The sequence below is a fragment of the Gopherus evgoodei genome, chromosome 2 (genome assembly GCF_007399415.2).
Source record: "Gopherus evgoodei ecotype Sinaloan lineage chromosome 2, rGopEvg1_v1.p, whole genome shotgun sequence".
Lineage (NCBI taxonomy): Eukaryota > Metazoa > Chordata > Testudines > Testudinidae > Gopherus > Gopherus evgoodei.
Window position 1 is genome coordinate 297,487,049 of NC_044323.1, and position 25,208 is coordinate 297,512,256.

Below are 25,208 nucleotides of genomic sequence, written 5' to 3' on the forward strand. Positions count from 1 at the left end.
AGAAGCACAGCACAAGTTTGAAATACAGACAGGATAGAGCCAATACTCATGACTTCAACTACATAATGATACAGACATACAGACAGCATAATCATAACCAGCAACCCATAACCTGGTCTTAGACACCTTATATGACCCCCTTTACATAAGATTTGATGTCACTACAGGACCTTGGTTGCAACCATGTTCTATATGGTCCCAGATTATATCAATAACATCACACCCCCAATGCAGAATTGATGCAGGAAGGGATGACACAGACATCGCTGACTGCATCCCAAGAGCCCCCCATCCTGGGTTCTGTCTCACTACAGCTAGTGTTGGGTTAGAAGCCATAACAGTGTGTAACAGAAATGGTTTATCACAGTCATGTTCAATAACATGATGGAATCTCTTTACAAACTCAAGGTAAAATTTGGTTAGAACAATGGTTGGTTGGATCTGCTCTTGCAGCAGGATTCCTGTATGTTTCACGTGATATTGCCAAGAGCTACAGAACAGAGCTACTTTATCCATACAAGCTCTGGCAAATGTTTGGAACCCACTTAACATCAAGTCAATGTAGATACTGTCAAACCTTGCAATAACGCGCCCTGCCATAATGCGAAATCGCATATAATGTGATCATAGGTTGGCTTCCCTTTAAGGCATAATAGAGTACTGTACCAGTGGTCCCCAACAGCATGGCAGGGGAGAGAAGCTGCAGCCCCGCGCCTGCTGGGGACAGAGAGCACCGGTGTCCGCAGCCCTGGAGTTCTCTGTCCCCGGCAGGCGAGGGGCCACAGCTCCTCTCCCCTGCTGGGCACTAGGGGCACTAGGCGACGCACATCAATGCACCACATTGGGGACCACTGACCATCTAAATCATCCCAGCCAGGGCTTTGTCAAGCCTGACCTTAAAAACCTCTAAGGAAGGAGATTCCACCACCTCCCTAGGGAACCCATTCCAGTGCTTCACCACTCTGAGTGAAATAGTGTTTCCTAATATCCAACCTAAACCTCCTCCACTGCAATTTGAGACCATTGCTCCTTGTTCTGTCATTGGGTACCACTGAGAACAGTCTAGATCCATCCTCTTTGGAACCCTCTTTCAGGTAGTTGAAAGCAGCTATCAAATCCCCCCTCATTCTTCTCTTCTGCAGACTAAACAATCCCAGTTCCCTCAGCCTCTCCTCGTAAGTTATGTGCTCCAGCCCCCTAATCATTTTTGTTGCCCTCCGCTGGACTCTTTCCAATTTTTCCACATCCTTCTTGTAGGGTGGGGCCCAAAACTGGACACAGTACTCCAGATGAGGCCTTACCATGTTGAATAGAGGGGAATGATCACGTCCCTCGGTCTGCTGGCAAAGCCCCTACTTATATAGCCCAAAATGCCATTAGCCTTCCTGGCAACAAGGGCACACTGCTGACTCACATCCAGCTTCTCATCCACTGTAACCCCTTGGTCCTTTTCTACAGAACTGCTGCCTAGCCACTCCGTCCCTAGTCTGTAGCAGTGAATGGGATTCTTCCGTCCTAAGTGCAGGACTTCGCACTTGTCCTTCTTGAACCTCATCAGATTTCTTTTGGCCCAATCCTCTAATTTATCTCAGTCCCTCTGTATCCTATCCCTACCCTCCAGCATATCTACCACTCCTCCCAGTTTAGTGTCATCTGCAAACTTGCTGAGGGTGCAGTCTACGCCATCCTCTAGATCATTAATGAAGATATTGAACAAAACCGGCCCCAGGACCAACCCTTGGGGCACTCCACTTGATACCAGCTGCCAACTAGACATGGAATTGTTGATCACTACCCGTTGAGACCGACGATGTAGCCAGGTTTCTATCCACCTTATAGTCCAATTGTCCAGCCCATACTTCTTTAACTTGCTGGCCAGAATACTGTGGGAGACCGTATCAAAAGCTTTGCTAAAGTCAAGGAATAACACATCCACTGCTTTCCCCTCATCCACAGAGCCAGTTATCTCCTCATAGAAGGCAATTAGGTTAGTCAGGCATGACTGGCCCTTGGTGAATCCATGCTGACTGTTCCTGATCACTTTCCTCTCCTCTAAGTACTTCAGAATTGATTCCCTGAGGACCTGCTCCGTGATTTTTCCAGGGACTGAGATGAGGCTGACTGGCCTGTAGTTCCCCGGATCCTCCTCCTTCCCTTTTTTAAAGATGGGCACTACATTAGCCTTTTTCCAGTCATCCGGGACCTCCCCCGATCGCCATGAGTTTTCAAAGATAACGGCCAATGGCTCTGCAATCACATCCGCCAACTCCTTTAGCCCCCTCAGATGCAGCGCATCCAGCCCCATGGACTTGTGCTCATCCAGCTTTTCTAAATAGTCCCGAATCACTTCTTTCTCCACAGAGGGCTGGTCACTCCCTCCCCATGCTGTGCTGCCCAGTGCAGCAGTCTGGGAGCTGATCTTGTCTGTGAAGACAGAGGCAAAAAAATCATTGAGTACATTAGCTTTTTCCACATCCTCTGTCACTAGGTTGCCTCCCTCATTCAGTAAGGGGCCCACACTTTCCTTGACTTTCTTCTTGTTGCTGACATACCTGAAGAAACCCTTCTTGTTACTCTTAACATCTCTTGCTAGCTGCAACTCCAAGGGTGATTTGGCCTTCCTGATTTCACTCCTGCATGCCTGAGCAATATTTTTATACTCCTCCCTGGTCATTTGTCCAATCTTCCACTTCTTGTAAGCTTCTTTTTTGCGTTTAAGATCAGCAAGGATTTCACTGTTAAGCCAAGCTGGTCTCCTGCCATATTTACTATTCTTCCAACACATTGGGATGGTTTGTTCCTGCAGCCTCAATAAGGATTCTTTAAAATACAGCCAGCTCTCCTGGACTCCTTTCCCCCTCATGTTATTTTCCCAGGGGATCCTGCCCATCAGTTCCCTGAGGGAGTCAGTCTGCTTTTCTGAAGTACGGGGTCTTTATTCTGCTGCTCTCCTTTCTTCCTTGTGTCAGGATCCTGAACTCGACCATCTCATGGTCAATGCTGCCTAGGTTGTCATCCACTTTTGCTTCCCCTACTAACTCTTTGTTTGTGAGCAGCAGGTCAAGAAGAGCTCTGCCCCTGGTTAGTTCCTCCAACACTTGGACCAGGAGATTGTCCCCTGCACTTTCCGAAATCTTCCTGGATTGTCTGTGCACTGCTGTATTGCTCTCCCAGCAGGTATCGGTGATTTGAAGTCTCCCATGAGAACCAGAGAACTGTGATCTAGTAACTTCTGTTAGTTGCCAGAAGAAAGCCTCATCCCCCTGGTCTATAGCAGACTCCCACCACCACATCACCTTTGTTGCTCACACTTCTAAACTTAATCCAGAGACTCTCAGGTTTTTCTGCAGTTTCATACCGGAGCTCTGAGCAGTCATACTGCTCTCTTACATACAGTGCAACTCCCCCACCTTTTCTGCCCTGCCTGTCCTTCCTGAACAGTTTATATCCATCCATGACAGTGCTCCAGTCATGTGAGTTATCCCACCAAGTCTCTGTTCCAATCACACCATAGTTCCTCTACTGTGCCAGGACTTCCAGTTCTCCCTGCTTGTTTCCCATGCTTCTTGCATTTGTGTATAGGCCCTTAAGATAACTCGCTGATTGTCCCGCTTTCTCAGTCTGAGACAGGAGTCTCCCTTCTTGCTCGTGCTTCCTCCTGGTATCCCATTTCCCCACTTCCCTCAGGGCTTTGGTCTCTTTCCCCCTGTGAACCTAGTTTAAAGCCCTCCTCACTAGGTTAGCCAGCCTGCTTGTGAAGATGCTCTTCCCTCTCTTCGTTAGGTGGAGCCCGTCTCTGCCTAGCACTCCTCCTCCTTGGAACACCATCCCATGGCCGAAGAATCCAAAGCCTTCTCTCCGACACCACCTGCGTAGCCATTCGTTGACTTCCACGATTCGACAGTCTCTACCCAGGCCTTTCCCCTGCACAGGGAGGATGGACGAGAACACCACTTGTGCCTCAAACTCCTTTAAAAGCAGCAAAGAATCCTGTGGCACCTTATAGACTAACAGACGTTTTGGAGCATGAGCTTTCGTGGGTGAATACCCACTTCCTCAGATACATGTCAAACTCCTTTATCCTTCTTCCCAGAGCCACATAGTCTGCAGTGATCCGCTCAAGGTCATTCTTGGCAGTATCATTGGTGCCCACATGGAGAAGCAGGAAGGGGCAGCGATCTGAGGGCTTGATGAGCCTCGGCAGCCTCTCCGTCACATCGTGAATCCTAACTCCTGGCAAGCAACAGACTTCTGTGTTTTCCTGGTTGGGGCGGCAGATAGATGATTCAGTTCCCTTGAGGAGGGAGTCCCTGACCGCCACCACCCGCCGCCTTCTCTTGGGAGCGGTGGTCATGGAACCCCCCCCATCCCTAGGACAGCGTGTCTCGTGCCCTCCAATCGGTGGAGTCTCCTTCTGCTCCTTCCCTCGGATGCATCATCTAGTCCACTCTTTATATTAGTACTGTGGAGAGAACATGAAAACAGTACTCACCTGTGTCTGCATTGCTGGTACATGGATGCTCCTCTTTCTTCTTCTGGAAGTCACATGCTGCCAAATTTCTTCACTGTCCCTCTCTCCCCTCTGCACCGATTCTTCTGGACGTTGTGCCCGTAGAAGCATATCCTGACGTCTGTCCAGGAAATCTTCATTTTTTCGTATGCAACGCAGGGTTGATACTTGTTGCTCCAGACCTCGAACCTTCTCTTCCAATATGGAGACCAGCTTGCACTTTGTACAGACAGAGTCGCTTCTGTCCTGTGGAAGAAAGACAAACATGGCACAACCTCTGCAGGTCACAACAGCTGAATGCTCACCTTCCATAATTTCTTCCTTCTAAGAGCTTCCTCAGCTGCTGCAGCAACTCATAGAAGCCCACGAGATGAAAGCCTCAGTGGGCTCTCCACAAGCCTCTGCTGTTCACCGCTCAGCTGGTTCACTGCTGACTGCATTTTTATAGCAGTCAAGCCCACTCAGGGCCCACCTGGCACAAAGCCCTCCCAATTCACACTTTTTAAACAAACAATCAAACAATCAAGCACACGTCCAACTGACAAACTGTCCCCTGCAACAGACACTGAGATACTCACCAACACAGCCCCCCTAATGCAGCACTTAGCATACCTCCTCACAGAAGATAGGCGCATTGTACATTCTTACAGTTCTTGGTAATAGCAAAAATCACCATTGCAATAACAACAAATTCATTTTAGGTGTCCACCTACAATCATGTTTGTCATGCCACACCTTTGGCTCAATACCACTGGGGTTTGGGCCTTTTAAGGTTATTCTAAGACTTCCCTTTGCAAAATCAAGTTTTCTTTTTCCTCGTCCTGAAGGATCAAACCCTGATTTCTCTTGCTTAACAGAATTCACTGGCTGATGGGGTGGGCTCTCTGTGCTAACAGCTATTAGCAAGTCTTTCTTCTCCCTGCCAGCCGGGTAATTTGCATCAACACAGACACTAGCGTTTAACTTCTTAGCTGCTACCAGTTCCAAGGCTGGACTCTGTCTTACAGAGATACCACACAAATCCAAATCTTTCTTTGGACCCTGAAGCACAGGCTGCTCACTTACAGAATCATCATGGAGACATTCCTGTTCCAACACCATTGTCTTCCCAACAAGCTGGCCACACACAGCCACTTGGTTATGGGGCTGCTCAACTTTCTTAACAGCTTCTACTTCATCTGAGACCTTGTCAGAGCTCCCCATGCTGGATCTTTCAAAAGGAAAGTCAGTGGATTCATTCACAACAGAAAATTTCTGGCTGTTAGGAACTGAAACTTCCTTGATTAATCACTTTCACACCCTTCAGCTGCAGTAAACTGCTTGCACAGGTTACCATGAGGATTCTTTTCCCCAGGAGCTTTTTAAAGCAGCAATTCCCCCCTCACAGAAATTCTGCTCTTACCTTCTTCACTTAGGGCTTGCTGTAAAGGACACTTTCCTGAGCAACCACAGACTCTTTCTGGGTCTCACTTATATCCAGAATCACCTTTGGCCCATCAGGTGGATTCGTACACAATCCCCTTTCAGGCAAACTCATAGACTCACTAGATCAGGCCTGCACAACTCGTAAAGCGGCGAGGGCCACATTACTACAAAGAAAACAGCTGAGGGCTGAAACCCCCCGGCCCTCTGGAAACACCCACCCCCCCAGGACCTCCCAGCCTGGCGGAAACACCCCATCCCAGCACCGCCCAGCCCTGCAGAAAAAAACCCTCCTTCCCCAGTGCCACCCCACCAAAACAGCTGTGGGCCAAAATGAAAGGTTGGGGGTGGGGAGGTGATGCTTGATTTTAAGTCAACCAAGGGCTCCCAGCTGAAGAGCTGGCTGGGAGCCCTCAGGGTCAAATTAAAGGACCTGGGGCTCCAGGGGCTGCGGGAACCCGGAGCTCTGTGGGGCTGGGGCAGGGATTTAAAGGGCCCAGAGCTCCTGCTGCTGAGGGGAGCCCGAGCCCTTTAAATCCGAGCCCCAGCCCATCTGCTGGAGCCGCGGCCGGGATTCAAAGGGCTCTGGGCTGCCCATGGCGGTGGGGAGCCCTGAGCCCTTTAAATCTCAGCCGCGGCCAAGAATCTCTGCAGGCATCTCAGAGCCCTTTGAATCCCGGCCACGGCTGAGATTTAAAGGGCTCTGGGCTCCCCACGGCTGTGGGCAGCCCAAAGCCTTTGAATCCCGTCCGCAGCTGGCAGGGCCGGCTTTAGGAAGTGCGGGGCCCAATTCAAACATTTTCGGCGGGGCCCCAGCGGGGATGACTGAAAAAAAACAAACAACACATGTAAAAAAAAAAGCCTTTCATTTCTTAGCAACCGGTTCCCTATAAAAAGTTCTGCCACAGTATGTATTTTTTGTACCAATAGGGTTACCATACGTCCATATTTTCCTCCTGGATGGCGATTTAAGATCCAAAAAGCCTGACATGTCCGGGAAAGTACAGAAGTATGTTAACCCTACCTAAAGTTCTTTTTTAAAAAGATGTGTCTGAACTAGAAATGAGCTCCGCCACTCCCTGAGGGTGTGCTAGGGCGCACGTGTGGGTCCCAGCTGCTCCCTGCCCACCTCATTGAAGCAGATGTGCAGGGTTACTTCTCTGGGAACTACAGGGCACCAGTGCATGTGGGGCTGGCTGGAGGTGGGGGGGAGGTGGCTGGAGGTAGGGTCTGGCTGCAGGCTGGGCAAGGGGTGTGGGGCAGGCTGGAGACGGTGTGTGGGATGGGCTGGCTGGCTTCAGGCAGAGCCACAGGGGCGGTGTGGCATGGGTTGGCAGGGCTGGAGACAAAGGAGTGCAGGACTGGCTGGCTTCAGGCAGGGGGGTGCAGCAGGGTTTGGCTGGTGACAGGGCAGGGGGTGCAGGGCTGGTGCTGGAAGGGCAGGCGGTGCTGCGTGGGCTGGCTGGAGACAGGGCAGGGGGTGCAGGGCTGGCTGGAGACGGGCTGGAGACGGGCTGGCTGCACACAGGAACTGGTGCAGGCAGGGCAGGAGGTGTGGGGCTGGTGCGGGAAGGGCAGGCAGTGCGGCGGGGGCTGGCTGGAGACAGGGCAGTGGGTGTGGGACCGGCTGGAGACGGGCTGGCTGTGGGCAGCGGGTGCAGGGCTGGCTGCAGACAGGAACTGGAGCAGGAAGGGCAGGAGGTGTGGGGCAGGCTGGAGACGGGATGGCTGCGGGCAGCGGGTGCAGGGCTGGCTGCAGACAGGAACTGGTGCAGGCAGGGCAGGAGGTGTGGGGCAGGCTGGAGACGGGGGCTGGAGACGGGCTGGAGACAAGGCAGTGGGTGCGGGGCCGGCTGGAGACGGGCTGGCTGCGGGCAGTGGGTGCAGGGCTGGCTGCAGACAGGAACTGGTGCAGGCAGGGCAGGAGGTGTGGGGCAGGCTGGAGACGGGGGCTGGAGACGGGCTGGAGACAAGGCAGTGGGTGCGGGGCCGGCTGGAGACGGGGGCTGGAGACGGGCTGCAGACAAGGCAGTGGGTGCGGGGCCGGCTGGAGATGGGCTGGCTGCGGGCAGTGGGTGCAGGGCTGGCTGCAGACAGGAACTGGTGCAGGCAGGGCAGGAGGTGTGGGGCAGGCTGGAGACGGGGGCTGGAGACGGGCTGGAGACAAGGCAGTGGGTGCGGGGCCGGCTGGAGACGGGGGCTGGAGACGGGGGCTGGAGACAAGGCAGTGGGTGCGGGGCCGGCTGGAGATGGGCTGGCTGCGGGCAGTGGGTGCAGGGCTGGCTGCAGACAGGAACTGGTGCAGGCAGGGCAGGAGGTGTGGAGCAGGCTGGAGACGGGAGCTGGAGACGGGCTGCAGAGAAGGCAGTGGGTGCGGGGTCGGCTGGAGACGGGCTGGCTGCGAGCAGTGGGTGTGGGGCTGGCTGGAGGTGGGCTGGAGACAAGGCAGTGGGTGCAGGGCCGGCTGGAGACGGGGGCTGGAGACGGGCTGCAGACAAGGCAGTGGGTGCGGGGCCGGCTGGAGATGGGCTGGCTGCGGGCAGTGGGTGCAGGGCTGGCTGCAGACAGGAACTGGTGCAGGCAGGGCAGGAGGTGTGGAGCAGGCTGGAGACGGGAGCTGGAGACGGGCTGGAGACAAGGCAGTGGGTGCGGGGCCGGCTGGAGATGGGCTGGCTGCGAGCAGTGGGTGCAGGGCTGGCTGGAGACGGGGGCTGGAGACGGGCTGGAGACAAGGCAGTGGGTGTGGGGCCGGCTGGAGACGGGCTGGCTGTGGGCAGCGGGTGCAGGGCTGGCTGCAGACAGGAACTGGTGCAGGCAGGGCAGGAGGTGTGGGGCAGGCTGGAGATGGGGGCTGGAGACGGGCTGGAGACAAGGCAGTGGGTGCGGGGCCGGCTGGAGATGGGCTGGCTGCGGGCAGTGGGTGTAGGGCTGGCTGCAGACAGGAACTGGTGCAGGCAGGGCAGGAGGTGTGGGGCAGGCTGGAGATGGGGGCTGGAGACGGGCTGGAGACAAGGCAGTGGGTGCGGGGCCGGCTGGAGATGGGCTGGCTGCGGGCAGTGGGTGTAGGGCTGGCTGCAGACAGGAACTGGTGCAGGCAGGGCAGGAGGTGTGGGGCAGGCTGGAGATGGGGGCTGGAGACGGGCTGGAGACAAGGCAGTGGGTGCGGGGCCGGCTGGAGATGGGCTGGCTGCGGGCAGTGGGTGTAGGGCTGGCTGCAGACAGGAACTGGTGCAGGCAGGGCAGGAGGTGTGGGGCAGGCTGGAGACGGGGGCTGGAGACGGGCTGGAGACAAGGCAGTGGGTGCGGGGTCGGCTGGAGACGGGCTGGCTGCGAGCAGTGGGTGCGGGGCCGGCTGGAGACGGGCTGGCTGCGAGCAGTGGGTGCAGGGCTGGCTGGAGACGGGGGCTGGAGACGGGCTGCAGACAAGGCAGTGGGTGCGGGGCCGGCTGGAGACGGGCTGGCTGCGAGCAGTGGGTGCAGGGGTGGCTGGAGACGGGGGCTGGAGACGGGCTGGAGACAAGGCAGTGGGTGCGGGGCCGGCTGGAGACGGGCTGGCTGCGGGCAGTGGGTGCAGGGCTGGCTGCATACAGGAACTGGTGCAGGCAGGGCAGGAGGTGCGGGGCTGGTGCGGGCAGGGGGTGCAGCAGGGGCTGGCTGTGGGGAGCTGGTGCAGGTACAGGGGGTATGGCCCATCCTGTATGGTGAGTGCCCCCTCCTCCTGCCTCCCCCACCAGGGTAGCAGCAGCAGCCCGGAGCTCAGGGGCTATTTAAAGGGCCCAGGGTTCCCCTGCTTCCATTGCCCCAGCCCTGTAAATAGCTGTGGGAGCCCTGGGGAAGTGGCAGGGCTCCGGGGGCTGTTTAAAGGACCGGGGCAGCAAAGGCAGCTGGAGACCCCCTCGCTACCCCGGGGCTCTGGGGGCTATTTAAAGAGCCTGGGGCTCCTCTGCTTCTACCGCCCCAGCCCTTTAAATAGAGGAGGGAGCCCTGAGGAAGCGATGTGGCTTCGGCGGCTATTTAAAGGACTGGGGCGGCAGAGGCAGCTGGAGCCCTGGCCCTTTAAATAGCCCCTGGAGCCTCCCGCTACCCCAGGGCTCTGGGGGTATTTAAAGGGCCTGGGGCTCCCCTTCTTCTACCGCCCCAACCCTTTAAATAGCCACGGGAACCTTGGGGAAGTGATGGGGCTCCGGTGGCTATTTAAAGGGCCAGGGAGGTAGAAGCGGCGGGAGCCCTGGACTTTTTAAATAGCCCCCAGAGCCCCACAGCCCTACCCCAGGGCTCCAGCAGTGGGGCTCTGGTGGCAATTTAAAGGGCCTGGGGCTCCAGCCACTGCTGGGAGCCCCAGGCCTTTTAAATTGCCCCCTTGGGAAGCTGGGCCACCCCGGTACAGTGCACTGGCTCTTGCTGGTACACCGTACTGGGGCTTGGGCGTGGGGCCCTCTTAGGGGCGGGCGATTCAGGGGAATTGGTTGAATTGGCCTAAAGCCGGCCCTGGCAGCTGGGATTTAAAGGGCTCTGGGCTCCCCACGGCTGCAGGCAGCCCAGAGCCCTATGAATCCCGGCCGTGGCTGAGATTTAAAGGGCTCTGGGCTCCCCACCGCTGCGGGTAGCTCAAAGCCTTTTGAATCCCAGCCGTGGCTGGGATTTAAAGGGCTGTGGGCTCCCCGCAGCTGTGGGCAGCTCAGAGCCTTTTGAATTCTGGCTGCAGCTGGGTTTTAAAGGGCTCTGGGCTCCCCGTGGCTGCGGGGAGCCCAGAGCCCTTTGATTCACAGCCACAGGCCACACAGTGAGTGTCTGTGGGCCACGGCCATATGTTGTGCAAGCCTGCACTAGATAAAAGTTTAGAGGCATTCTCTTTCACTTGGCCATGAATTAGTTCAGGAATCTCTTCCTTCTTGCTACAAGTTTCCCAACTATCAGTGGGTAACACAATTAAATCACCTTCATGCTCTCCTTATGCCCTGGCTAGGGTATCACCCTGATCAGACAGAGCTGCTACACCCTTTTCCAACCACACATTAGCAACTGGCAAACTACAAGCACCAGAATTGTCTGATCTCTGGGATTTCACTAGGACACTAACTGGATGCAACCTAGTTACAGGGCCATTCTACCCAGCAGACACAAACTTAGGACCTTCCCTTCCTGGGCTTTAGTTGAATCCAGAACCAACTCTGAGACACCTGCACTATTCTCCACCATCACAGGCTGAAAGGCACCTTCTGTCTGCTCCACAGACACAGAAAAGCTGGAGACACGTTCTCCTTCACCAGACACACAGCTTGGGATTTCACTTCCCTTGTCCCAGCACACAGGGCTGTTCACAGACAACTGCTTGGAGACCGAGGTAGCTCCCTCCATAGGCAAGTCAATACCCCTGACAGACACAGGCACATTCCCTTCTCTGTCACATTTCTCCACACAGGAAACAGGTAAGGGATAGGGACACTCATCTTCCACTATCCTTGTCTTCCCACACTGCTGACTAGACGAAGCCATCAGCTCACAAGGCTGCCAGGGAGAGTCTGGATGTGCCCAATCAGGCACATTGCCGCTCCCTATAGATACACTGCTGCTTTTTTCACCACACTGAGCTACTTCCAGCAAATCACAGTTTCCCATTTCAGGTTCCCTTTTATAAGCTGCACTAGCCACCAATCCATCACCCATCACAAATCTCCCCTTTCCTTCCTCCGTTAGGGCTTCAGCCTGACCAGCCCTGTCATCTGCTCCTGAGAAACATTTTCCTGACCAATGAGATCTTTCTACTCTTGAGCTACCCTCTGTCACCCCATCTGCCCTCCCTTTGACCCCCATCTGACCCCTTACCCTCTGTCCCCCCATCTGCCCTCCCTCTGACCCCCGTCTAGATAAACTAGGAAAGTGCAATATAGATGGGGCTACTATAAGGTGGGTGCATAACTGGCTGGATAACCGTACTCAGAGAGTAGTTGTTAATGGCTCCCAATCCTGCTGGAAAAGTATAACAAGTGGGGTTCCGCAGGGATCTGTTTTGGGACCGGTTCTGTTCAATATCTTCATCAATGATTTAGATGTTGGCATAGAAAGTACGCTTATTAAGTTTGCGGACAATACCAAACTGGGAGGGATTGCAACTGCTTTGGAGGACAGGGTCAAAATTCAAAATTATCTGGACATGGTCTGAGGTAAACAGGAAATGGTCTGAGGTAAACAGGATGAAGTTCAGTAAAGACAAATGCAAAGTGCTCCACTTAGGAAGGAACAATCAGTTTCACACATACAGAATGGGAAGAGACTGTCTAGGAGGGAGTATGGCAGAAAGAGATCTAGGGGTCATAGTGGACCACAAGCTTAATATGAGTCAACAGTGTGATACTGTTGCAAAAAAAGCAAATGTGATTCTGGGATGCATTAACAGGTGTGTTGTAAACAAGACACGAGAAGTCATTCTTCCGGTTTACTCTGCGCTGGTTAGGCCTCAACTGGAGTATTGTGTCCAGTTCTGGGCACCGCATTTCAAGAAAGATGTGGAGAAATTGGAGAGGGTCCAGAGAAGAGCAACAAGAATGATTAAAGGTCTTGAGAACATGACCTATGAAGGAAGGCTGAAGGAATTGGGTTTGTTTAGTTTGGAAAAGAGAAGACTGAGAGGGGACATGATAGCAGTTTTCAGGTATCTAAAAGGGTGTCATCAGGAGGAGGGAGAAAACTTGTTCACCTTAGCCTCCAATGATAGAACAAGAAGCAATGGGCTTAAACTGCAGCAAGGGAGATTTAGGTTGGACATTAGGAAAAAGTTCCTAACTGTCAGGGTAGTTAAACACTGGAATAGATTGCCTAGGGAAGTTGTGGAATCTCCATCTCTGGAGATATTTAAGAGTAGGTTAGATAAATGTCTATTAGGGATGGTCTAGACGGTATTTGGTCCTGCCATGAGGGCAGGGGACTGGACTCAATGACCTCTCGAGGTCCCTTCCAGTCCTAGAGTCTATGAGTCTAACCCCCTACCCTCTGTCACCCCATCTGTCCTCCCTCTGACCCCCATCTAACCCCCTACCCTCTGTCACCCCATCTGCCCTCCCTCTGACCCCCTTCTGACCCCCTACCCTCTGTCACCCCATCTGCTCTCCCTCTGACCCTTGTCTGACCCCCTACCCTCTGTCACCCCATCTGCCCTCCCTCTGACCCCCATCTAACCCCCTACCCTCTGTCACCCCATCTGCCCTCCCTCTGACCCTCTGTCTGATCCCCTACCCTCTGTCACCCCATCTACCCTCTCTGACCCCCGTCTAACCCCTACCCTCTGTCACCCCATCTACACTCCCTCTGACCCCGTCTAACCCCTACCCTCTATCACCCCATCTGCCCTCCCTCTGACCTCATCTAACCCCTACCCTCTGTCACCCCATCTGCCCTCCCTCTGACCCCCGTCTAACCCCTACCCTGTGTCAGCCCATCTGCCCTCCCTCTGACCCCCATCTAACCCCTACCCTCTGTTGCCCGATCTACCCTCCTTCTGACCCCCGTCTAACCCCCTGCCCTCTGTCACCCCCTCTGCCCTCCCTCTGACCCTCTGTCTGATCCCCTACCCTCTGACCAGGGGCAGCTCTAGGTATTTTGCCGCCCCAAGCACGACAGGCAGGCTGCCTCGGGGGCTTGCCTGCGGGAGGTACTCGGTCCCATGGATTCGGCGGCAGCCTGCAGGACCAGCTCTGCAGGTATGCTGCCGAAGGCAACCTGCCTGTCACCCTCGCGGCAACCGGCAGAGCGCCCCCCGCGAGTTGCCGCCCCAAGCATGCGCTTGGCGTGCTGGTGCCTGGAGCCGCCCCTGCCTCTGTCACCCCATCTACCCTCCCTCTGACCCCTCATCTAACTAGGGTTGCCAGGCATCTGGTTTTCGACCTAGGAGCTGGAGGGATGTCCGGGCGCCACGCAGACTTCCTCCCTCCCTGGATTGCCGGAGGTCCCCTGAGGTCAGCATCGCCTGGAGCCTGCACTTCTTGCCCTAGTCCTGAGCTCCCTCCCACACTCTGAACCCCTCGGCCCCAGCCCAGAACCCTCACCCCCTCTCACACCCCAATCCCCTGCACCAGCCCAGAGCCCCAGCCCACCCTCCAAATCCCTCAGGCCCAGCCCGGAGCCCCCTCCTACAGCCCAAACCCCTCATCCCCGGTCCCACCCCGGAGCCTGCAGCCCAGCCCCCTGCCCCGGCCCAGCGAGGGTGGGGAGGGGGCATTGAGTGAGCAGGGGGCGAGGCCTTGGAGATGGGGTGGAGCATGGGGCAGGGCAAGGGTGTTCCATGATCTGCAATTAGAGAGTTGGAAGTCCTAGATCTAACCCCCACCCCCTCGTGGTATCCCCATCTGCCCCCCATTTACCCTCCCTCTGACTTACCATCTAACCCCCACCCCCTCGTGGTGTCCCCATCTGCCCCCCATTTACCCTCCCTCTGACTCCCCATCTAACCCCCCCTCGTGGTATCCCCATCTGCTCCCCATTTACCCTCCCTCTGACTCCCCATCTAACCCCCACCCCCTCGTGGTATCCCCATCTGCCCCCCATTTACCCTCCCTCTGACTCCCCATCTAACCCCCACCCCCTCGTGGTGTCCCCATCTGCCCCCCATTTACCCTCCCTCTGACTCCCCATCTAACCTCCACCCCCTCGTGGTGTCCCCATCTGCCCCCCATTTACCCTCCCTCTGACTCCCCATCTAACCCCCACCCCCTCGTGGTATCCCCATCTGTCCCCCATTTACCCTCCCTCTGACTCCCCATCTAACCCCCCCTCGTGGTATCCCCATCTGCCCCCCATTTACCCTCCCTCTGACTCCCCATCTAACCCCCACCCCCTCGTGGTGTCCCCATCTGCCCTCCATTTACCCTGCCTCTGACCTCCCATCTAATCCCCACCCCCTGGTGATATCCCCATCTTCCCCCCATCTACCCTCCCCCTGCCCCCCCTCTAACCCCCCCTTGTGGTATCCCCATCTGCCCTCCATTTACCCTCCCTCTGACCCCCCATCTAACCCCCCCTCGTGGTATCCCCATCTGCCCCCCATCTATCCTCCCTCTGACCCCCCATCTAACTCCCGCCCCCTTGTGGTAGCTCCATCTGCCCCCCCATTTGACCCCGCCTCTGACCCCCCATTTATCCTCCCTCTGACCCCCCTTTCTCTCTTGGGCAGGGGGGGACTCTGGCTCCCCCGGACTGAACTTGCTGATCCGCAGAGATGGACGAACCATCAACCTGGGGGGGAAGACATCACTGCGAGTGCTCCCCGGGGTAAGAGTCCAGCACCCCCCTGGCTGGGGGTGGGAGGGGAGCTGGTTGACACAGTTCTCCTGGTGGTGTGGGGGGTGGGGCTGTCCCGGAGGAGGGGGGCAGCTGGTTCACCTAGCTCTCCCGGGGGGGTGAGGCTGGCACAGCTGTCTCGGAGGTGGGGGGCAGCTGATTGACATGGCTCTCTCAGTGAGGGGTGGGGCTGGCACGGCTGTCCCGGAGGTTAGGGACAGCTGGTTGACATGACTCTCCCGGTGTGGGGTGGGGCTGGCACGGCTGTCCCGGAGGAGGGGGGTGGCTGGTTGACACGGCTCTGCCAGTGTGGGGTGGGGCTGGCACGGCTGTCCCGGAGGTTAGGGACAGCTGGTTGACATGACTCTCCCGGTGTGGGGTGGGGCTGGCACGGCTGTTCTGAGGGAGAGGGGGCAGCTGGTTGACACGGCTCCCCTGGTAGGGGGTGGGGCTGGCACGGCTGTGCTGTGGTCCGACTGTACCAGCCACACCTTTCCTTGGGTTGACCTGGTCTGATTCCCCTCTCTGGTGGCTCCTGTCTGGACAGGGTCTGGGGACAGCCCCCCTCTCCTCTCACTGTCTCCCCTCCCTCTCCTCCCCACAGGACGTCTTCCGTTTGCAGACCCCTGGCGGGGGTGGCTTTGGGCTGGCTGCTGACCCCAGGGACTCCCTGGAGCGGCACCAGCCGCCTGACGCCAGGAGCTTCCCGGAGCGTGGCAGCCTGTACGACTATCGCATGGCTCAGGAGACGGCGTGAGGGCCCGGACCGGGGCGTGGGATGAACCGCCCCACGGCTCTGCCCCGATTCAATGTGGGCTCTGCCCCCTCCCCCCTCCTGGCCTCCTACTGCGGGGAGCATGGGCCAGGACTCCTGGGTTCCAGTCTGCTGGGCCCTGCCTCGCTGTGTGATGTTGCCTGAGTCCCTGCCCCTCTCTGCCCCACTCTGGGGCGAGCACTTACAGGGGTCGTTCCTGGGCATTTGCAGAGGGTTTGGGACTCATGGGGCTGGAGGTGCGGTTGGGGGCCCGAGCCAGGGCCTGTGGTGACTGGGGCCATGGGAACTCCCCTCCACATGTACTGGAGCGGAATCTCCCTGCTCTGTCAGCCCCACAGGGCCCCTGCTGCTCTCGGGGCACATCCCCACCCCGCCGTGGAGGAGGGGCGTTAAGGGAGCTGCCTGGGGGCAGTGAGAGCAGCATTTGCCCTCCGCCCCCAGCAGCGAGGAGCCGATGCAGCCGTTCGGGTTCTCTCCAGGGAAGGGTGGCATTTGCCCCATCACAGGGTGTCGTAAGAGGAGGCCCTGAAACATAAACCCTGGGTGTCAGAGGCCCGGTCTGAGGCCTGAGCTAAAGGAATGGTCAGGACTTAGTTAACATTAAGCAAAGTGAAGCTGTGGGCCAGAGGCAGGCCCTGCTCACAGAAGCTGGCAAGAAGGCTGCTAATTGGATGTATACACATAGCTAAAGGCATCTGTCACGGAGTCCCCGGGCGATGCTCTGGAACTGCTCCCCACCAAGCCAGGCAGGACTTTGGGGAGCCTCCTCTCCCTTGGAGCAGACTTGTTCAGGGCAAGAAGCTCACAAAGCTTTACCTCCTGGGTCTCTCCTTGGAGCATTCAGCATCCTCTGCCCCTCCGTGTGCTTCCCACAGCGAGCCTGTCCCAGCGGGGCCCTGGGGAAGCCACCGGGTCCTGCACCCCCACTTTGCAGTCAGACGTGACTCTTAGCCGGCCAGTAACACAGAGGTTTATTCGATGACAGGAACATGGTCTAAAACAGAGCTTGTAGCTACAGTGAACCGGACCCCTCAGCCGGGTCCATTCTGGGGGGCAGTGAGCCAGACCCCCCCACATCTGCACTTCACTCCTCGTCCCCAGCCAGCTCCAGACTGAACCCCCCTCCAGCCCCTCCTCTCTGGCCTTTGTCTCTTTCCCAGGCCAGGAGGCCCCTGATCTCTTGCATCTGATGCATCTGAGGAAGTGGGGATTCACCCATGAAAAGCTCATGCTCCAAAACGTCTGTTAGTCTATAAGTGCCACAGGATTCTTTGCTGCTTTTACAGATCCAGACTAACACAGCTACCCCTCTGATACCTGATCTCTTTGTTCACTTTTAGCTATTCCCTTGCAGGGTGAAGGGCCCCAGCCATTTGTTGCCAGGAGACAGAGTGTCAGCCAGTTATGTGCACTGGAGACTTAAGAATTGCATAGGGGAAACTGAGGCACCCACACAGTATTCAGAGGAAACGTTAAGAACAGTCCCACTTCATCGCATCTCTCCCCCCTTCAAGACCGAACCGAGTGAGGTCACTTTAGCTGGTGACCTGGAGAAGTTCGAACCCACCAACGCTCCCATGGATGGTTCAGCATCTCTCCCATTCCTCGGTGGGAGTTACACCAGGACAGTCCAGTCTCACGCCCTCCCTTAGGTCGGGTGTGCTTGATGGCACTCGCAGGCTGCATGTGGGAAGGTTTATCTGGCCTGTGCCCTTTTGCCACCCCAAACCCCTGGGGTTTAAACTGGGACGGGGTCTTTTCCCAGCACTCCAGTTTGGAGGGCTGTGATTCGGACTCTCTGGGTTAAGAGTCCCCATCTTGACCTTGGCCACCATCTGAACAGGTGTCTCTGTCCCCAGCAGCTCATCTAGAATCTCCCCAGGCCTAGACATGGAGTCGGCACTGGACACTGTGATGGCTTTAAGCTTCTGATGGTCCCCACAAAACCAGATCATCCGGTCTTCCTGGGGGACCAGCCCCACGGGTGAGGCCTATGGGCTGTAAAACAGCTGGATCACCTCTAAAGCCAGCAGGTCCTCGACCTCTCTCTCCAGGATCTGGGCTGCTTTCCCAGTGACTCTGAATGGGGAACACCTGATGGGGGGATTGGCTCCCAGCTCAGGGAAGAAATCTCCCAGGGGTTCTTTCCCCTTCTTCTCCCAATCCTCCCCTTTCAGGTCCAGGGGTCCCCTCACTCTCCTCCCATCCAGCAGCTCGAATGGGAAGAACCATGTGGATTCCTGGGGCACCACCAGCTGCCTCCCGATCCCCCCCAGTTCTACTTCCCCTTGGGGAGCCGATTCCTGGTACAGGAATCCCTTCTCCTGCAGGACTCTGTCCCTGCAGCCTTCCCCAAGGGGTTTTGCAGCACTGTGGCCAGCAAGTTACCTCAACTTCTCCAAGGAGGGATCCCTCTGCAGCTCGGTCTGGGATTCAGCAGCTGGGGCAGGGAGTGGGACCTGCTCCCTCTTGCTGGCTGGGTCTGGGGTCACAGCCCCCCTGAGCCTTGTCCCTGGTAGCTCCCTCCCTGCTATGTAATCACTTCCCAGCAGCACGTCTGGACAAGGCAAACCTGGTTGGCAGCTGACCTGCCCTGCCTGGGTGTCCCCCCACTCAGCTGGGGTCTCAGCTCCCCCCATGCTCAGCGCTGCCCTTGCTGTCCCAGTGGGGCCAGGCAGCGAGCTCTCTGCTCTGGTCACAGCATCAGAGCCAGCGTGAGCCCCCTCTCCGGTGTGCAGGGGGGCAGGGAGCATCTCTCCCTCCCACTCAGCCCCAGGGGGCTGGTTACAGGTAGGCAGGTATCCTGAGCCCAGCAGCCCCTCCCCCCTGCCAGCCAGGTTATTTGCATTTTCACTGACCATTTCCATCCTAGCCAATTGGTTCCCTGGATTTGAATTCAAACCCTGAGCCGTTACAGGAGCAGGGTCTGGATCCTGTCCCATGGGGAGACAGTCACCCCCTAATAGGGCCTCCCAGCCGGCATCCTGGAGAACCCCAACGACCAGCCAGCCCGACCCCTACTGGGTCTGCACAGGGATCCAGGCCATAGGCAGGGCGAGGGGCTTCACCCCGGGGACCTTCACCCAGGTCCCACAGCCCCTTAGCATCTACGGCTGCTCCACCTGGGACCTGACAACAGTTCTCTCTGTCCCAGGGTCTCGCCACCCGAGGCAGGTCTCCCCATTGACCCCCACCTTCCACTCCCACTGGGGGTCCAAGGGGCCTGAGCCCAGGAGACTCCACGCAGACATATAGGTTGGGGTCAGGAGTGGGAGCCTGTCCAGCACTCCACCCATCTGGCTGACTGTCTATGGCTTTGGGACCCAGCAAGGGAGCTAGACACCGGGGCTTTTCCGCAGGGTCCCCCTGGTTCAAATCACCTGCCTGCTTGAAGGCAGTATGGTGGGCATCCACATCCCCCCCCCTCCCCGTAACCAGGGGCAGCAATTTAGTGTTGTGGTTCCCTGCAGAACTGGCAGCCTGGGCTCTATCCCCACTCACCCCTGGGCAGCTCCCCATGCCTCTCCACTCCACCATCGCCAGTCCATGCTGCTGCTGCTTCTCCTGCAGCTTTTCCTCGGGCTCTTGCTCTCTCTCACGGTCCTCTCGCTCTCTCGGGCTCTGCTCCAATCCATCCGTCTCCGATCCCCTGATGGGGAACCCAATCGTGAAGACTCTCGTCTGATTGGGGACCAGACTCTCGGGGATGCCTGGCTGATGCTCCAGCTGCTCCCAGATCCCCTTTTAGCCCCATCTGGGTCAGGAATCTGCTCCTCAGAGCTTTCCTTCTCCTCCAACTGCACGATTAAATGTGCCTTGGTGAACGTCCCCATGCGTAACCCTCTCTTTGTGCACAGGATCACAATGTCCTTCTCAAGGAGATGGTGATAGGCCATCACTTCACCGTTCCCAAGTGGCTTTGGACTCACAGGCCTGTGTGCTCTTGGCTCCCCCATGGTTTCCAGGAAGAACCCCTGGTGTGCCAGCCCTTCTCGTGATCACCACCTCTTTGCCACGGTCGAGCTGCAGACTCCTCCGCCCCTGGGACTGCTCCTGCAATCCCCAGGGGAACCCTGCTACTGCAAAAATCCTTCTCTCTCCCAGGGTCGAGCGGCAAGCTCCTCTGCCCGTGGGACTGCTCCTGCAATCCCCAGGGGAGCCCTGCTACTGCAAAAATCCTTCTTTCTCTCAGGGTCGAGCGGCAAGCTCCTCCGCCCCTGAGACTGCTCGCTGCAGTCCTCAGGGGGACCCCGTTACTCCAACAGTCCTTCTCGCTGGTCACACACTCCCAGAGGTTAACTGCCCCCTGAAACCGTCTCTCTCTGAGCCTTCAGCACGCCTGGTCCTCATTATCCCTCCTCTGTTTTACTGCTCCCCAGTCACTTACTGCAAGCAGCGCCATTCATGGGGTGCAGTACATCCCACCCCTGCCACCAGTTGTCAGGGCGATGCTCTGGAACTGCTCCCCACAAAGCCAGTCAGGAGTAAGAAATGCATAGGGGAAACTGAGGCACCCACACAGTAGTCTGAGGAAACATTAAGAACAGTCCCACTTCGTCACAGTATCAAGCACTAATAGGATAAACACGGACCAGGATGGCACCAGAACAGTCCGGTACAAAAACATTTCAAAGAGGTAAAGAACAGGCTGACCTATCCTAAAAGACAGGGTCAAAAGGATAATCTGATGGACAGACTTGTTCAAACCAACATGTACCAGGAGAGAGGCAGCAGCCCCAACATGCAGAGGGGTTGCACCCCAATACGTCAGGAGTGATATGTAACTTCTTTGTGTTAGGTAATAAAGCAAGTCCTCACTCACCTCTCCAACACCCAAGCTCGTGCGGAGTTGGAATTTTGGGCACACAATTCTGTCAGAGACCAGACACTAATGCGTTGATCAACGGGCTCACACTACCCCAAAAGCTTTAGAATAAGTGTGGCGCCTTTATTAGGGGTGAGCATCAATATTTATACACAGAAGTAAACAAAGTGATTAATAAAAGATAATGGTCATGCATAATCAATCAAGATTTTACAGGAAGAGCAAGTTTAACAAGTAAATGCATAGAGATAAAGGCTAATGGCTACTTGAGGAAGGGGGTGTCATGAGTAGTTTGCAGGTCAGTGCTTTGTTCAGAAAAAGGTTCAGAAAGGATTATGCAGAGACGGCCAGTCTGGGTGTTTTTTGGCTCCAAAGTTCACCAAAAGTTTAGACCCAACATTTGTACCTGTGTATAAGAATACATCCCTGGGGCGGTGTCTTTGTCTGGCCTGGGGGCAGTGGAGAGTCCCACCACTGACTGAGCTGCATTCATTGTCGGGGCGCATATTCGTAGTATGTCCTGTGGAGTCTGTGGGGAACTTTTACTGTGCTTCATTTGGCAATAAACCTGGCCAGGTGCCTTTGTACCTTATCAGAGTCTGTGGTCATTGGGGGTTCTCTCAGGGTCTGCTGTGTCAGCGACCTGCAGAGCTGGGGCAGCACACAGGGAGAACACACGCACGCAGCCGACAGCTACACCATTGACCAGAGCAGAGCCCCACACCGGTGACGGTGCTGGAGTCTGAGGGAGCGAAAGGCACCAGCCCTGCTGTGGGGCGCACTGCCACACGCCAGCCCAGTCATAGCCTCCCTGTGGCCCCAGAGCTGGAGACCTCTGAGCTCCTGCTCAACTCGACTCTGTGCTGGGGAGCGATAGGCCTGGCGGGGGGCAGTTCCACCCGCCCACCTGCGTGACCCTATCCAGGGCTCTGGCTCTTTCCGGCGCGGGGGGGGGGGGGGGAGCTTCAGCCAATGATCTCACTGAGCTGGGCCTGGCCTGGGCCTCAGACAGGCACATTCCCTGCTGGGCTGCAGGGCCACCCAGAGGGGAGGGCAAGTGGGGCAATTTGCCCCGGGCCCTACAGGGGCCCCATGAGCTGCTCTGGGTTTTTGGTGGCATTTCGGTGGTGGGTGCCGCCCGGTGAGTACAAGCGGCAGGAAAATAAATAAAAGCCGTGCTCGGCGGCACTTAGGCTGCTCCACCGCTGCTGCTTCATTCGTGGGCAGCGATTCGACGGCGGGTCCTGCCCTCTGAGAGGGACCCGCTGCCGAAGCCCCGGCCCTGCCCCAGGCCCCTGAATCCTCTGGGCGGCCCTGCTGGGTTGGACTTCATTAAGTCCAGCACGGAGGCTTTGGCGGGCTTGGCCTCACTTGCGGGTGCTGCCTGAGCCCAGGCTGGACCCCTGCAGGTCAAACGGGTCTCCCTCAGCTGGCATGAGGGCAGCACAGACAGCAGGAGCGGCTCTGGCCTCTAGCTGCAGCCTAAACCCTGGAGTCTTTGCTGCCCGCCCCTGCAGGTTCCCAGGCCTGGCACCATGTCTGGGCTTTGCTCCCCAGCAGCACCTCCCATTACAGGGGTGGACTCAGCATTGCAAGGGTTTACCCCTCCAGTGCCATGGCAGGGCAGGGCAGTGGGTGTTACGGTTTCCGGTGAGGATATTACAGCTGAACTGGCAGGGGTGTGATCCCCGTCTGGTGTGGGTATGTTTGGCCACCTGTGCTCCAAGATCAATGAGGGCTGGATGGAACGCTGCCCCCTCAGCTCCCACCAGCCCTGCTGGCTCAGCCCCCATGACCAGGCCCTTCTCCATCGCCGAACCCAGGCACTGGAAGCAGCTCTGGCCCGGCCTTTCAGACATGGAGACAAACTGACACTGGGCATCGGACCTGTGCCCCTACTCTGGGGAGCCAGGACACTGCGTCAAGCTGCCCTGCCAAGGGGTGATCTGCACCTGGGTCAGAGACAGCGAAACCCTAGACCCCTTAGGGGGGTGCGGGCTGGGCTGGTGCCTTCCCTTTCCTCCAGCAGCCCACACCAGTACGCTAGCGATGGCCAATCAAAGTCCAGCCCCTCTCCGGCTCAGGCACCTTGCGATGCCCAACACCAACCTAGAAGTGCTGGTGGGCTCGGGCAGTTCCATGGATCCAGAGTCTGCCCAAGCACAACATCCCCCCACAGCACAGTCACCCACCAGCTGGCACCCTTGAGCAACGACCCTTTGGGGCCACAGAGAAATTGTGTTTGGGCTCATGTGTGAGCTGCCTTCACGAGTCGTTCTTGGCATCTCCAGCTCACCGCCTACAACCTGCACATCTGCTGGTGGTCAGGCAGGATATGCTTTCCGTCCCTGTCTCCCCAGCAATCCTGGTTCCTGAGAGCAAAACCAGGCCCAGCAGCCCACTCAGTCCTCCAAAGAATTCAGAGATGCTAAGAGAGGACCTCCTCCACAGCTCCAAGGATTCCTGTTAAATATCAGCACTGTGCCGACATGGTCAGTGAAAAGAAAGCCAACACCCTACTGCCTCATCGCAGCTATGATGGCCCCATTGCCCTTCCGTTAGGAGCCGAGGCTCCTTTTGGGCACATTTCCTTCCTCTCACAACCTGAACTATGGGTACTTTTGGAAGGAGATGAATGGCAGACCACCTTCCCTACAAGGCATGGCCATGGTCATGCCATTCGGGTTGTGCAATGCCCTGGCAACATCTTTAGGGACATACTGGACCAATTTGTTGTCCTTTACCTGGGTAAGATCCTAATTTTCTCTGAAAGTCAGGACATCTACAGTCATCATATCTGCACTGTCTTGGAGTGACGATGACAAAACCACCTCTGCTCAAAACTTGAGAAATGCGCATTCAATAAGGACAGGGTGGAATTCTTGGGATCCCCTTGCCCGAGGAACTCGCATGGTGTGGTGAACTGGGAATGTTCTTAATGTTTTCTCTGAATACTGTGTTGGTGCCTTAGTGTCCCCTATGCAGTTCTTAAGTATCTAGGTGGTGGGATAAGGGTGTGTGATTGCTGCAGAGCAAAGGGCCAGTGTACATAAATGCCTGGCACTCTGTCTCCTAGCAACTGATGGCCTGGGCCCCTCCTCTGCAAAGGTGCCAGCTGAAGGTGTTGGAGACAAAGGGATCAGGTGACCTCCTGGCCCGGGAAAAGGGCTGAGCAGAGGAGGAGGGGCTGGGGGGGGTTGTTAATCTGGAGCTGGCTGGGGTCGAGGAGTGAAGTGCAGACGTGGGGGTCTGGCTCACTGCCCCCCAGAATGGACCCGGCTGAGGGGTCCGGTTCGCTGTATCTACAAGCTCTGTTTTAGACCCTGTTCCTGTCATTGAATAAACCTCTGTGTTACTGGCTGGCTGAGAGTCACGTCTGACTGCAAAGTGGGGGTGCAGGACCTTGTGGCTTCCCTAGGACCCCGCTGGGGTGGGCTCGCTGGGGGAAGCACACAGAGGGGCAGAGGATGCTGAATGCTCCAAGGAGAGACCCAGGAGGTGAAGCCGTGTGAGCTTCTTGCCCTGAACAAATCTGCTCCAAGGGAGAGGAGGCTCCCCAAAGTCCTGACTGGCTTGGTGGGGAGCAGTTCCAGAGCATCGCCCGGGGACTCCGTGACACATGGACCCTCATAAGGCAGTGGCAATATTCAACTAGGCCAAACCCAAGGATATAGGGGGAGGGCAGTGGTTTCTCAGATTTGCCAAATTTTACGGGTGGTTTATTAAAGGATTCTCTAGCCTGGTTGCACCCATAACCCATGGGGTTCAGTAGCCTTTGATCAACTGAAGAAGGCATTCACCTTGGCAGCTATCTGAATTCACCCAGATTTCATTAACAATTTATGATCAAGGCCAATGACTCAAACTTTGCTATAGGTGCAGAATTATTTCAACATGTGGGTCCCTGCAACCAGTTCTACCCCTGTGGTTTTTATTCTCAGAAGCAGTCCCCAGTGGAGAAAAATTACAATATTTGAGACAAGGAACTACTGCACATCAAGACGGCTCTGAGAAGTGGGGCCACCTCCTAGAAGGAGCCCTATTCCCAATCCGAGTCCTGATGGACTATAGGAACTTGGAATACCTACAGACTGCCAGATTCCTTAACGAACGCCAGATCTGCTGGTCCCTCTTCTTTGCTCATGACAGGGTTGTTGTAATCTATCATCCTGGGGAAAGAAATGGGAAGGAGGATGCCCTATCCCACAAAGGCTAACATCTCAAACTGGTGAAAAGCCCTCTGCCACCATGGTCAAGGGGCTCAACTTTGTCAACAGGACAATTGACAGCAGTCTGCTCCCTGCTCCCCAACAACCCACTTGTGACCCAGATCTGTCAGACCCTGAATGACGCAGTGTCACGGAGTGTGGGGGAGTCCGGCCCTGCACCCCTCTTCCTGGGAC

General features: G+C 56.5%; 1 protein-coding gene across 1 annotated transcript in view; it reads left to right on the plus strand.

Annotated features, from left to right (window-relative positions):
- LOC115647229 (5-oxoprolinase-like) overlaps positions 1–15,962 on the plus strand; it is a 57,695-nt gene extending 41,733 nt beyond the window's left edge. Inside the window, exons 25-26 of the mRNA XM_030554072.1 lie at positions 15,099–15,196; positions 15,810–15,962. Of these exons, the coding sequence (XP_030409932.1) occupies positions 15,099–15,196; positions 15,810–15,962 (251 nt within the window). The remainder of the gene's footprint in view (positions 1–15,098; positions 15,197–15,809) is intronic.
- The last annotated feature ends 9,246 nt before the right edge of the window (positions 15,963–25,208 follow it).